The sequence below is a fragment of the Panthera pardus genome, unplaced genomic scaffold (genome assembly GCF_024362965.1).
Source record: "Panthera pardus isolate Hobbes unplaced genomic scaffold, ASM2436296v1 HiC_scaffold_13, whole genome shotgun sequence".
NCBI lineage: Eukaryota > Metazoa > Chordata > Mammalia > Carnivora > Felidae > Panthera > Panthera pardus.
This window is the reverse complement of record NW_026526688.1, coordinates 164,032,209-164,045,772: the sequence shown is the minus strand read 5'-3', so window position 1 is coordinate 164,045,772 and position 13,564 is coordinate 164,032,209. Positions and strand designations below refer to the sequence as shown.

Genomic DNA, 13,564 nt, shown 5'->3' with positions numbered 1-13,564 from the left:
CCCGAAGCAATCTAGTACTAGTGGTAGATTTTTTTTCAACATGTTTTTTAGCCACTGGCTAATACTAGATGGACTGGCAAATAATGCTCACAGCGTTGAAGGTTTTTATTATTGTTGCAAGTGTGCTTTGTTTTTATGTATTCCATAAGAGACAATATTATGTTCCCTAATCAAAGTTTTACAAATCAAAATCCAACACTGACCTGTGACTAATGACACCCGCGTCTGCCAGCAGTTCAAATATTCGTACCAGTTGTACTCGCAAAATATCTCGACGCCTGCGACGCTTCATATTCTGTTCCAGAGATAGAAAGATACTAAGTAAAAGTCCTTCCGGGAAGTCGATAGCGAACTTAGGGTTTTAGGGCTCATTGCGATTATTTTGTTTGTGTAATGTGGACTTTGAGCAGTCTGGTGGCCACTGAATCAGAGAGACATGTGCAGATAGTTTGATTAATGAGCCAAATAAAATCACATGACAGTTTGTGCGGCCATACCCCTTGTGTGGGGAGAAAATAAAATCCTATAGTTACCTCACAGTTACAGTTACTTTTAGGTTATTTGCTAATCTGACAACTTCAGAAGAACTGAAGCGGTTAGTCAACGGTTCTCACTGAAAGCAAAAGAATCCCTAAGATGTCCCCCCGAATAGAACAGAAGGGCGGGGAAAATAAAAAAATAACACAAAGGAGAATGAAGAAACCCCACAGATTTTGCTTGTGCCAAAGTTTTCCACTCACGGATTAATTTTGACACAAAAACGAAATACAAAAGAAAAAATTTATCTGATCATTATGGTATGAACAAATTTGTCTTATTAGAGCCAAAGGACAAATGGCTAGCTTATAATTGCTATAACATCTCCACTGGATTCTGCTTCCAGTGGGAACTCATGTAGTAGGAAGAGACAGATTTGCTGCATCATTTTCTTCTATTGCTCATTATGTCACCATGATGTAATTTTCACAGTACAGAGCAACTAGAAACCTACAAACCCCAGATTGCTGCCTTGCATAAGCAGGCCAATTTGCTGATAACCAGTTCATTACCACTACTAGTTTGTTTAGCTCTTTATAAAGTTTACAGCAATTCATACTCAACAGGATGGTTTCTAAACAGCTTTTGAGGATTTCTGCAACGTTTTAACTGACTTGTTTTCATCTCATCCCTGTAGAAAGACTGAGTCTACAGCACTCTAAATCTTACATTCAAGGCACATCATTGTACCTATCTATTCACTTGCTATGATGACTTCTCTCCCCTGAAATTCTGAAGTATAAATATTGCTACTTAATTTTGCTTCCATTTCCATTTTCCTCTGGTAATCCTTTAACTTTCATGCTATACTGTAATCAACATGATCATTCTGAAACAAAAGTCTAATCAATTACTAAATGGGGATACTATCACTACTCCACCAGGCTAAATTAAAGAAAGGAAAGAAAGAAGTACAGATGCTGTCTTACAGTTTCTAAAGAGTAGCTATTATCCCCATCTCCCTCTCCTGTTTTAATTCCTTGGTGATATAAAGAGCAGTGATTCTCAGTCATCTACACCAGGCTCATCTACAGTGGTTTTTAGAAGATTTCTGGGCTCCATTCCAGGGATTCTCATTCAACAGGCCCAGGAATCTATAATTTTTAGGAAGCTCTCCAGGCAATTCTCGGATGCCTATGCCATACGGTAACCACTGGACGACTAAATAAAGCAGAGACCAGGAGTCTGTCATGAGATAATTCCTACCTTGCTTTGCAGCATAACCAATCACTTTCTCCATAATATAATCACGCAAAAGAATCTGCAGTGTTCAAATTCTTTCATAAAGTTTGCAATGCTATTTCTCTGCCTAGAATGTCTTCCCCTTGCTTATTCACCAAGGAATGTGCTTCAAACTTCAGCTCAAATATTGGTGCTTCCTGCCTACTTTTCCTTCATAGGCAGAGCCAGAGGCTTTTCCTCTCTACAGTCTGTACAACCTCTTACCTATGACTTCGTTTGAGTGAATAACACATTGTTATAGTTATGGTTTGCATATCTGCCTGTCCCACAGGACCTGCGGTTTCTAAAAGTTGCTCAGGACAGAACACAAACCTATAGATTTGGGAACGTAAACCTGGGGTTGGCAAAATATGGACCTCACAGGCCAAATCTGGCCCACTTCTGCCTAAATAAAATTTTATTGCAATCTAGTTGCGTCCCTTTGTTTAGTAGTCTGTGCAGCAAAACTGAGCAGTTGCAACAGAGACAGTAGGACCTGCAAAGGTGAAAATATTTACTATCTGGCCATTTACAGGAAGTTTGCTGACCCATCTAGATCCTGACTGCCCTCACTCTAGTTATAGCAATTTAGTATCTTTTATGTAATGAGTTTCTGCATAAAGATCTCCTGTTGGGGGGGGAGGGGAAGAGTTGTGTATATTAAAAAAGTGTTTAGAACTACTTTAGACGATCTTTTATGTAATTACTTCTCAATTTCTAACTTTTGACAAAATTCTATGTCTAATTTTGGCATAGAATATAGAAGACAAGTACTTGACAAATATTTAATGGTAGAAAAGTACACACTTACCTCTGGCCTTCTTTCGAGTGCTTCTTTAATTATGGGATGCAATTCCTCTATTAGTTCCCTAGAAGGGAAGTGATATGTTTTTAATTAATAGCTGAATGGGTGTAATCTGTTGTGCAAATATGTAAACACTAATATAATGATGTGAAATGCAAGTGTTAACCCTAATTCTCCTGTTTTAATCTTTTTTTAATGTTTATTTATTTTTGAGAGTGAGAGAGAGACACACACAGAGCGCAAGCAGGGGAGGGGCAGAGAGAGACGGAGACAAAATCTGAAACAGGCTCCAGGCTGTCAGCACAGAGCCCGACGTGGGGCTCAAACTCGTGAACCACGAGATCATGACCTGAGCCAAAGTCGGACGCTTAACCAACTGAGCCACCAGGTGCCCCCTAATTCTACTGTTTCCAACACAATCCTTATTGTTTTGTTTTGGTTACAAAAGAACATATGCACACTGTAGAATATTTGGAAAGCAGAAAAAAATGGGATAGGCCACTTATTCTAATTCACAGAGGTAAGTACCATTAAGACTGTTGTTCCATCATTTTGAGCCCACACACATTTTATATAGTTGAAACCCTATCATACATGGGATGGTATCCTTTTTCCCATTAATAGCATAATGACTTTTAAATGCCATTAATTTATTCATAATATTCTTTTATAGAGTAGGATACCACAATTTTCCTAACCACTTTCATTTCTCACTGACTCATTAAATTTTATGTAATTTTTAAAGCTTTTTAAATTATTTATTACTATTATTTTTAAATATTTATTTACTTTTGAGAGAGACAGAGCTTGAGCAGGGGAAAGGCAGAGAGACAGACAGACAGGCAGACAGACACAGAATCTGAAACAGGCTCCATGCTCTGAGCTGTCAGCACAGAGCCCAATGTGGGGCTCACACCCATGAACTCTGAGATTGTGACCTCAGCTGAAGTTGGATGCTTAACCGACTGAGCCACCCAGGTGTCCCTAAAATTTTTTTTTTTTTTTTTTTTTTTTTGAGACAGAGACAGAGACAGAGAATCCCAAGCAGGCTCTTTGGTGTTAATGCAGAGCCTGATGAGGGGCTTGAACTCACCAACTGTGACACCATGACTTGAGCCCACGTCAGACATTTAACTGACTAAGCCACCTAGGCACTCCTGAAGATTTTAAGTAATCTCTACATCTAACGTGGAGCTTGAACTTACAACCATAAGATTAAGAGTCGCATGCTCTACTGACTGAGCTGGCCAGGTGCCCCAATTTTATCTAATTTTTGTTGTTATAAATACTACCTCAGTGAGTATCTTTGCCTTCATTTCTGATTATCTCCTTACGATTAATTCTTATAAATAGCATTAATGAGTTAAAGGGTATGAACTTCATGAAAATGATAACTTTATCTTTGCTTATATTATGGCTTTGAATTGTAAATGTGATCATTGTGGATAATTGGAAAAATAAAAAAGGATAATAAGAAAACACAATGCATCCACAATTTCATCATCTATGGAAACTACTGCAGATATTTACAGTTTTTGCCTGAGGATTGTTTCTCTTTATGAGAATTTGTTTTTTAAGAATCTGAGATCATCTTTGGATCCTATTTTTTCCATTAGCACAATAATGTATTTACTTATCACAAAATAATTTTCCAAGACTTCATTTATGATGAACGCCACCCCACAAATACAGACACATAATAATTAGCTAACCTAGTCTCTGCTGTATGTGTTATCTCAGAGATGAAACATCAAACATCACCTGAGATCAATGGAGGACAATCTCAAAAGAATGACTACAAGGCCCAGCAGGCAAGGCAAGGACCAAGCAGAATCTCAGGCAAAAATGAAGGATTTTTTTCATTAGTATAAAAAATATCAAGGATGACATAAATATGTACGTAAATATTTCTTTTACAAATAACCTAATTCTCGGGGCGCCTGGGTGGCTCAGTTGGTTGAGCGTACGACTTTGGCTCAGGTCATAATCTCGTGGTTCGTGGGTTCGAGCCCCACATCGGGCTCTGTGCTGACAGCTCGGAGCCTGGAGCCTGCTTCGGATTCTGTCTCCCTCGCTCTCTGCCCCTTCCTCCCTCCCTCTCACTCTCTCTCTTTCTCTCTCTGAAAAATAAATAAACATTAAAATAAATAAATAAATAAAAAATAACCTAATTCTCTTGAATAAGAACAGGAAAAATGATGGTTTTAGCCAATAGACCAAAACTGTAAAACAATCACATCACTGTGTAAATAGGTAGAAAAGTATTAAAAATTTACATGGCATTTTATCATTTTTAGAACCTATTTATACAGAATAGATATGTGATTTTCACAGTCATTCTGCGAAGAATATCGGGTAATTCTTATCTGTTCAGTCAAAATGAAGAAATAAAGGATCAGAGAAATTACAGGACTCATTAAATGTTACATGGCTAGTTACCTGGTAAATGTCAGGACTTACATGAACTGTCCGGATAGTAAGTACTCTATCACGCCTTCTCTCCAACACTACATTAGCTGGTTTAGTGCATAGAGAACACATATGAAGATAATTACCTAAAAGCTCCTGGGTTGGTCCTGCCAAGACCTAGAACAAGGGATTCTGTGATCTCTATGCTCTCAGAGCGCATCATTGGAACTATGTGCTTAAACAAGGATGAAGGGGATGGGATGCCGATAATCTGGAAAAAAATAGGTATTTATAGCAGCCGTTAATGACAGTACATCCAATTAAATAATTTGGCACTTCATCCACATTTCATCAACATTTCATCAAGGGCCATGGAAACATGGAATTTTTCTGTGAACGGGGCTTCAAAATTCACCTGTGGTGCACATAATCTAAAAACATTAAATGACTTGTCCAATGTTTCGCTGCAAGTTCATTAAAAGAATTCGGGCTCTGTGGGTCTCCTAATTTCTTACAGACACTTACCATCAGATAATAGGCTGATTCCCTCCATCTGATAGTCTATGTCTTTTGATCCATAAAAACCAATGAAAAAAAAATTCCTTCTACAAGAGTCACTGGTGTTAAAGAAAGACTCTCAGGTCTTAGGTTTTCTAAATTTTCTCCAACCACCTCGCAACATTTTGTGTCACAGCATGAAGGCTATACAACTGTTATCACCAAGTATCATTGGTACCACTACATAATTTAGGGAAATTCGACGAAGGTATTTATTTAAACGATTTATTTTGGATACTGAGAAGTGTGAAAACTATAGAAAATAAATAAGGAAAAGTGGGGATGAAGATTCCTTTAAAAAATTCACTACGATGAATTCAGCGAGCATGACCCTCCATCAGTACAACAGTGTTCGTGTGTATACATATGAAATTGATCCCAGTAAGGAATCGACAGTCATGCGATTTCTTGCACTATTTTCATCGTTAGTACAAGCAACACACTTTTCAACCAAATGCCTTTATGGTCCTGGAAAAGACACGTGAAAACCATTATTTGATGGTGCCATTCAAATTCAGGGGCAGGTTGGGAAGCCTTACTTTGGAATCAATGCTATAGCCACTATCAGGCGTAGACGCCAGCGTCTCGGGAGGAGAACACCTCACGGAACCTGCAGATGTTGAAGAGGTCGTGGATGTCGCCGCACTGCAGCAAAGGAGCAGATAGTTTCTCCACAGGCCGACGTAGGAGTCACTGCTTGTGGTAGTGTTCACTTTCTTAGCATTGATGGGGCTGCTAAGGGGGAAAACAGCAAGAGAAACAGGTGAATGCAAACAATACGACATTTTTTGAAGTTTTCTTTAACTAAAGCTAAATGCTATCAATTTAGGAGAGATGGTTAACATACGGTTTTATTACCACCGCTGCTAAAGCCCTGTGGAATGGCGGTAAGACATAAATGAATAACATATTTGACTGAAAATTAAAACATAGCATCATTTTAACATCATCTATTATTCTTGTGACCAAAGTTAATATTTCAACAGGCCACATTTTATAACTTCTTATACATGCTCGATGTGAAAAAACAAACACATGAAAACAAAATGAAAATCCCCTTTATCCCACATCCAAGTAAGCACAGTATATATTTTTACAAATCTTCAATTCATATACAAACATGTTGAATATATCTTCTTTAACTCACAAAAACTGAACAATACTGTTTTTTTTTTTTTGTACTTGTATGTACTTGACGTGTTTTAAACATCTTCCACTAAAAGACTATACTTCTGCGACATCATTTTTTTTAATTTTTTTTTTTTTTTATTTTACATCTATTTAGTTTTGATACAGACAGAGCACAAGTCGGGGAGAGGCAGAGAGAGAAGGAGACACAGAATCTAAAGCAGGCTCCAGGCTCTGAGCTGTCAGCACAGAGCCCAACGCGGGGCTCGAACTCACAAACCGCGAGATCATGACCTGAGCTGAAGTCGAACGCTCAACTGATTGAGCCACCCAGGTGCCCCAGTGCGACATCATTTTTGATGACTGTATGCTATATTACTATAGAGATCAGGTTTTATTGTCTAAATTTTCATTATTGGGCATTTTAACTAATAGAAAATTGTCTCTATAATACACAACACTATACATTTGAATATATGCTTAATTAAAATAAAATTTTAATTATTTTCTTGGGTAAATTCCTAAAAATGGAACTGCAGTGTCAAAAGAGTATCCACATTTTTAAGGATTCTGTCAAATTTCTGTCTTGAAACATTAGACCAATAAAATATGTTGGAACAATTCCATAAATGTTTCCAAACACCAAATTCTGTTGGGATTAAGGAATGAGAGGAAAACAAAACAGAAAAATACTAACACATAGTCCTTAGCTTCAGTACATTTATATATTAAGATAAACAAAGCAAACATATCACTTCATTAATTCATCAACAGTGTTTTACTGTTTTAGAAAATATTGTGGCAGCAGTAAAAACAAAATAAAACAACCCTGTTAAAAATCACTACCAGCAGGTCACTTGGGTGGCTCAGTTGGTTGAGTGACCAAGTCTTTATCTTGGCTCAGGATCTCACCATTCATGAGTTCGAGCCTTGCATCAGGTTCTGTGCTGACAGCACGGAGCCTGCTTGGGACTCTCTCTCGCTCCCTTTCTTTCTGCCCCTCCCTGGCTCTCGCTCTCTCTCTCTCTGTCTCAAAAATAAATAAAAATAAACTTAAAAAAAAAATCACTACCATCATGAGTACTGTGGAAGATATACAATACAGAAATGAATAAAACAACATCAGATAGTGCCAACTGTGATGAAGAATGATAGAGGAGATAGAGAATGGTAGTAGGAGAGGAGCTTCTAATTTAAAACATGGTAATTAGGGGAGACTCAGATAAGGTCATTAATGTTATGCAAGGTGGCAAGTGTCAATTTCCACTAAATAAATAATACTTGCTACATAATACCTGAGAATCTACATAGACATATAATAAGCATGGATACACATATCGAAAAACCAAAAATATCTATATTCAAATCCGAAAGAAGGAATGATTACTCTGGGTTGGGAGATGTAAGAGAAGGCTTTAAAAATAAGGTGGAATTTGAGATACAGCAGATGTCGACATACAGAAGACAGAGAAGACAAAAGGCATTCTAGGTTCATGTGAACTAAAACTCAAGATAGTGGAAACTGTAGTCACATGCGGTGAACTTGGAGAAGTTTGTGTGGTTCTAACCTAAGAACACATGGACAGCAATGACAGAGAGTAAGGGAAAAGTATAGGCTAGAGCCATGTTTGGAGAGCCTTTAATGACCCTAAGGTGTTAGGTTCGTCCAGGGGTTGGGTTTATATGGGCAACTTATATGATGAGAGGCCTCATTCCATGTGATCTGATAAAACGTACTGGATAAAGTGAAATCGGGAACTCAAATTCAGGTTCAAAAATAGTATACTTAAGAGCAAGAAGAAATTAACTGCAGTTTATGATGACCTTGTTTAACACCCTATCACATCATCAGTTATTCCAAATCTTTGCCATTATCCCCAATGCCATCATCACTAATCCCTGTCAGCAGATGACTTCCTTATAATGCCATCAGGAAAAGTAAGGTCACTGTGCTTGATGTCTCTTCACTTTGCACCCTTCCTCTATACGCTCATCTATATCCAGATCCACACTCCTCTCCAGATCCTCTGCTCCTTAATTCTTCAGTACAGATTCATCAGACACATACTACATACCAAGCGCTGTGCTATTAAGTGAACCAACAATTTGGTGAGACTGAATTACATGAAAAGGATGAAGGGATTATGAGACTACATCCCTTACATCTTTCGTCTCCCCCCCTTATACATCTGTCTGTTATGGCAGGTTATTTACTTGTGGAATTTCCAACTTGTACAACTTTTCAAATACGTACTTATAAAAACTGACAGTCTACACATTCTAAAATTTACACTAGGAAAACAACTTACTTTATATCAACCTGTGGGGACAATAACTGAAGTCTTGTGTATGCAAACATCCAAGCATAGCTCACAGCTGTACAGCAGTGTTTGGGAAGGTTTTCTTGCTTTAAAAAACTGGAGAGACTTATAATCCATGGGTCTTGGCCTTGGGTCACATGTGCAAATACCCATATGTGTGATGGGCTGATCACATCAAACTGGTGGCTGATAGGAGAAGAGTTCCATTCTGCTAATGTCTGTAAATCTATCGAGCTAGGGCAATACAGCAAAGTAGTCTGCGTAGAGAAAACAGCAAAGAATTATCGCACATTTCCGTAAGTTTCAGAGTTTTGCCATATGGATTGCATTAAACTCTAAGTGGCCTCTTGGTAGTTTCTAGAACAGAGGTAATAATGAGGTCCAAGAAAGGTTTAAGGGAGTAGTGAATTCCTGAAATTGCATATAAAGTTTTTTTGTGTGTACGTGTGTACATGGGTTTTTCTGGAGAAAGATTCCAGAGGTTTTATTAGTCTCAAAAGGATCTATGAACCAAAAAGGTGAAGAACCACCACTTACATAATTCATATATGAATAATCAACTTTCATGGGCATACTAAAACTAAGAGGGAACTGAAAAATGGACCATTAACTTTATGCTGACATGCCCTATATATGCACAGGCAGAAGAGACAGAAAAACAGACTCCTCTCCAGAGGTACATATTCTTAAATATTTGTTCAATGATAATTCCAAGCTATTATACTGAAGAGATAAAGATTTACCTTCAGAGCAACTTATGTGTCATTCAAACAACAACACAGACACAACAAAGTCTTAAACTGAACAGAGGTCCAATTCACTCTATCATTCAACAGATATTTACAAAAATACCCATTATAAGCCAGGCATGGCTTTAGGCATGAGAAGAGTCATTCATTATTCTTTTTGTTGGCATAAATCGTAGTTAATAATCTAAAGCAGAATTCTTTAAGCTGAAAAGATTTATAATCGATCTCTTAGGTTTACAAAATTGTATTACTATCTCCCTTGGTTATACATTAAGTTGCGAATTATAAGAGCTAAGTGTTACACTCAAAGCCCAGAAACCTTGTCCATGTGTTCCAAACAGGAACAAAAAAGAAACTTCAAGTAGTAAAGTTTGATGGTTATTTTTATGTCCATCTTGAAATCTTAATGTAAGACCTTTGTAAAAAAAAAAAATCAAGCCCAGCTAAGAAAGTTTAGTTGCATTTGCTAACAAAGTGTTTTTCTCCATCTTAATGAGTCAAATTAATTATAACTGGGGCATAAAATACTCTTCAATGCATTGTATTTGTAAAGGAAATTCACGTATGCATGCATGTATGGCTAAAGTTCCAAGGCAAGACTGAATAGCATGAAATCATGACCGTTACCTGATCAGCTCCAGTGAGATGTATGAAGCTCTCAAGAATGGATGGGCTCAGCCTGTCCATCACATCTATGGCTAATTCATCATCACCCTATAAAAAAGTGAGCACATGTCTAAAAATATTTAGGAATGATTAAGAAAAGCCAAACCTAAGAAAACATAAAAAAACTGCACATCAGCACTATTTGTTACAAATGGAATTGAAGGCAGCTGGGTTAGTTTAGACCAGGTCAAAAAGCCTTTGTTACTTTGTTATAAGTTAAGTTATGCTTGCATGGTAGCAACAGAATGAACAAAAGAATAGTTTTTATGTACTTTCATTAGATAATTAAATGATATACCTAAATCTTACCTTAGGTATTTCCAAAAGTGCAAACAAAGCCCGTATTTCTCTAAGGACACTGACAGCTAATCTCCTAGTGGCAGGTCGACTGCTACAGAGAATGACAAGTGCAAACCCTTCGACCACATGGAATACGTTGGAATACGGGCTCCTTTCCAGAGGAGGGGGATGAGAAGCTCCATTAGCCAAACCATGCTTGAAAAATAAAAAGAAGTTAAAAATAAAAAAAAAGAATATGTGTAGACATTCCAGTATAACCATTAATTAAAGAATAAACCAAATTATATACATTATAGCTATAGGTCTGCCTCAGCTCAAGTAACTTAAATAATATTTAATTCACAAAAATGTAACACCGCAGGCGCTGCTGGGTGGCTCAGTCGGTTGAGCTTTCAACTTCAGCTCAGGTGATGATCCCATGGTTTGGTTCATGAGCTTGGGCCCCACATTGGGCTCGCTGCTGTCAGTGCAGAGCCCGCTTTGGATCCTCTGTTACCCTCTCTCTGACCCTCTCCTGCTCATCCTCTCTCTCTCTCTCTCTCTCTCTCAAAAATAAACATTAAAAAAAAACCTAACAGTGTACACAGAGATAAAAAGCTTTTTAACTGGCAGTCTAAATACGAATTGTGTATGGAGCTTCTGGCATTCTCTGGTTACTTTGTAAACTTGGAGCTGGCACTGTTAATCATTCTTGGCCTAACACTTCTATGTGGAAAATGAAGGGACTGAATTGGGACAATTTGAACTCAAAGTGTAGACTAGCAGCATGGCATCACCTAGGAGCTTGTTGGAAATAGGGGTTCTTGGGCTTCTCTCCATGCTCACTGAAGGCTGCGAGCTAGATTGATTTAGATGATCCTGCTCTAAAATTCCAAGGTTCTAGGGCAATATGTTATATAAATCAAGAAGCTGAGTACCTTTCATGGTAAAGGAGCAGACAAACCACATATGTGAAGCAGGGACTAGTGCCATGGGTAAAACAATCAAATAACTCAAATGGAATACTCCCCAAAATTGTTACATCAGCTTTAAATATACTGGAAACAGCCTAAATGTAAGCTAGAATTGCCTCTACTCTCTGTGTTCATTCAGAACCAACTGTTACGAAAGGAAGAGGGTTGGAAAGGTTGGACACACGAACACTATATTTAACATCTGAACTGCAGGGAGGTTTAGTTTACGGATTATAAGACTTCGAAAGCAAACAAAACCGATCAAATGTTTAGTTTTCAAGAAATCAATAGATATTAACATGACTGTTGGTCAGTTACCACTGACCACATACAAAGGGACAAAACAAAAGACTCTGGTACCTGGGAGTCCTGGTTTTTGTTGTGCATTTGGGTTGCCTGTTTCCACTGATTTATTAATTGTACCAACATCTTTACAGCATTATCAAGAAGCGTGGGATGGACATCAGTCACTTCACGAACAATAAAATAAACAAATCCTGAAAGAACATCCTCCCGCCAATCTGGAAAATCAAGCATTAGTGCCTGCAGGGTATTGAAAGCCAGAGCACGTAGTTCTTCATCCATATGAATTGTGAGCCTACCAAGAACAAAATTCCATTAGCAAACCTCAGAACCTTCCACGTAGTTTCATCATCTAAAACCTAAAACTAAGAACTTAAAAAAAGATGTCCTTCTCCCTGGTTTGTAAGAAGTATGAGGATGGGAACCAATGTTCCCTTTTTGTGTATATTCACCCTTAGGTTATTCTCGTGTTTAAATTCACATATGAATCCATTAATGTTAGTTGGTGTTTTTAAAAAAACTTCAGGAAAGTTTGATCATAATGAAAATGCACTTGAAAAAAATACAGATCAGCATATCAGAATTACATTTTAAAAATTCTTTAATCCTTAAAATGCTGTATGTTTTCTTGTAATCAAAAATTATATCCGCTCATATAATATCTAAGCATTATTTCACATTTATGTAGTCCTTTACTATGACTGGAAAGAACATGATTTGTCTCTGTCCTTTTCATGCTGCTGAGGTTACAGTTAAACTATAAGATGGCCGATTGTGAACAAGAAAATAGAATAAACCCAGATGAAATCAAGTTAACAGAGATAATTCTCGAAGGTGAGCATGAGAGTAAATTTGCAGTAATATAAATGGAGTGTACCTGAGGGGAAAAAGGTTGATCTAACACGGAAGTCCCTAAAGGAAGTTTAAATCTAAGCAAATTGGAGAAGAGGCTGTAGAAAATTACCTTTTAGAGACACCAAAACAATCGGAGGACATGAACATAATATGAGCTAACAGATTTTACCAGAACATAAAGAGAACGATCAACAAGAAAACCATAAAAGATGGCCCCAGTAGTGAAGCTACCAATATGTAATACTCTGTGAGCAGGAGTTTCTGATTTGGGGCTGAACAGGATTACTTTAGCGACTGACCATCAAAACACATGCATCAGTGTTGGAAACAGCTTGAACGAGTAAGGTTAATAGGTGATATTAAGCATGTGCCACAACTACATGCTTAGGAAGCTGCAAGGGTGGAGTCATCCTCACGGACAGAGAAGGAAAGCCGTGGGCTTTAGGTGGAAGGAGATGTCAGTCTTCACCCTGCTGAACTCAATTCTGGTCTTCACTAAGCCAACCTTCAACCGGCAATGAGACCGAAGAGAAAACTTACTATAGCTAGACAGACTTGCAGTTAGCCCCACGAAGCGGCAGCAGTGAGAGCAGCCCGTCAGAGCCATCACAGGGGATCAGATTAAGGATCTCTAGCCCAGCGTTCTGTCTCTGATAGTGGCACCAAGAGAGGTACTGTGGAGGCACAGTGACTGTCTCCACGATGCTGACTTTAAAGGTTATTTCAACATCCCTTAAATCTTCATGCCCATCTTACACC

The 13,564-nt window shown here is 37.9% G+C and overlaps 1 protein-coding gene across 8 annotated transcripts in view; it reads right to left on the bottom strand.

Annotated features, from left to right (window-relative positions):
* Positions 1 to 13,564, bottom strand: part of FRYL (FRY like transcription coactivator) — a 265,382-nt gene that overhangs the window by 80,631 nt on the left and 171,187 nt on the right. For all 8 annotated transcript variants that reach the window (XM_053901596.1, XM_053901595.1, XM_053901597.1 and 5 more), the window contains 8 exons: positions 12,008 to 12,245; positions 10,704 to 10,889; positions 10,356 to 10,442; positions 8,968 to 9,236; positions 6,070 to 6,265; positions 5,119 to 5,243; positions 2,570 to 2,627; positions 204 to 295 (listed from right to left, as the gene is read on the bottom strand). In XM_053901596.1, the coding sequence (XP_053757571.1) occupies positions 204 to 295; positions 2,570 to 2,627; positions 5,119 to 5,243; positions 6,070 to 6,265; positions 8,968 to 9,236; positions 10,356 to 10,442; positions 10,704 to 10,889; positions 12,008 to 12,245 (1,251 nt within the window). The remainder of the gene's footprint in view (positions 1 to 203; positions 296 to 2,569; positions 2,628 to 5,118; positions 5,244 to 6,069; positions 6,266 to 8,967; positions 9,237 to 10,355; positions 10,443 to 10,703; positions 10,890 to 12,007; positions 12,246 to 13,564) is intronic.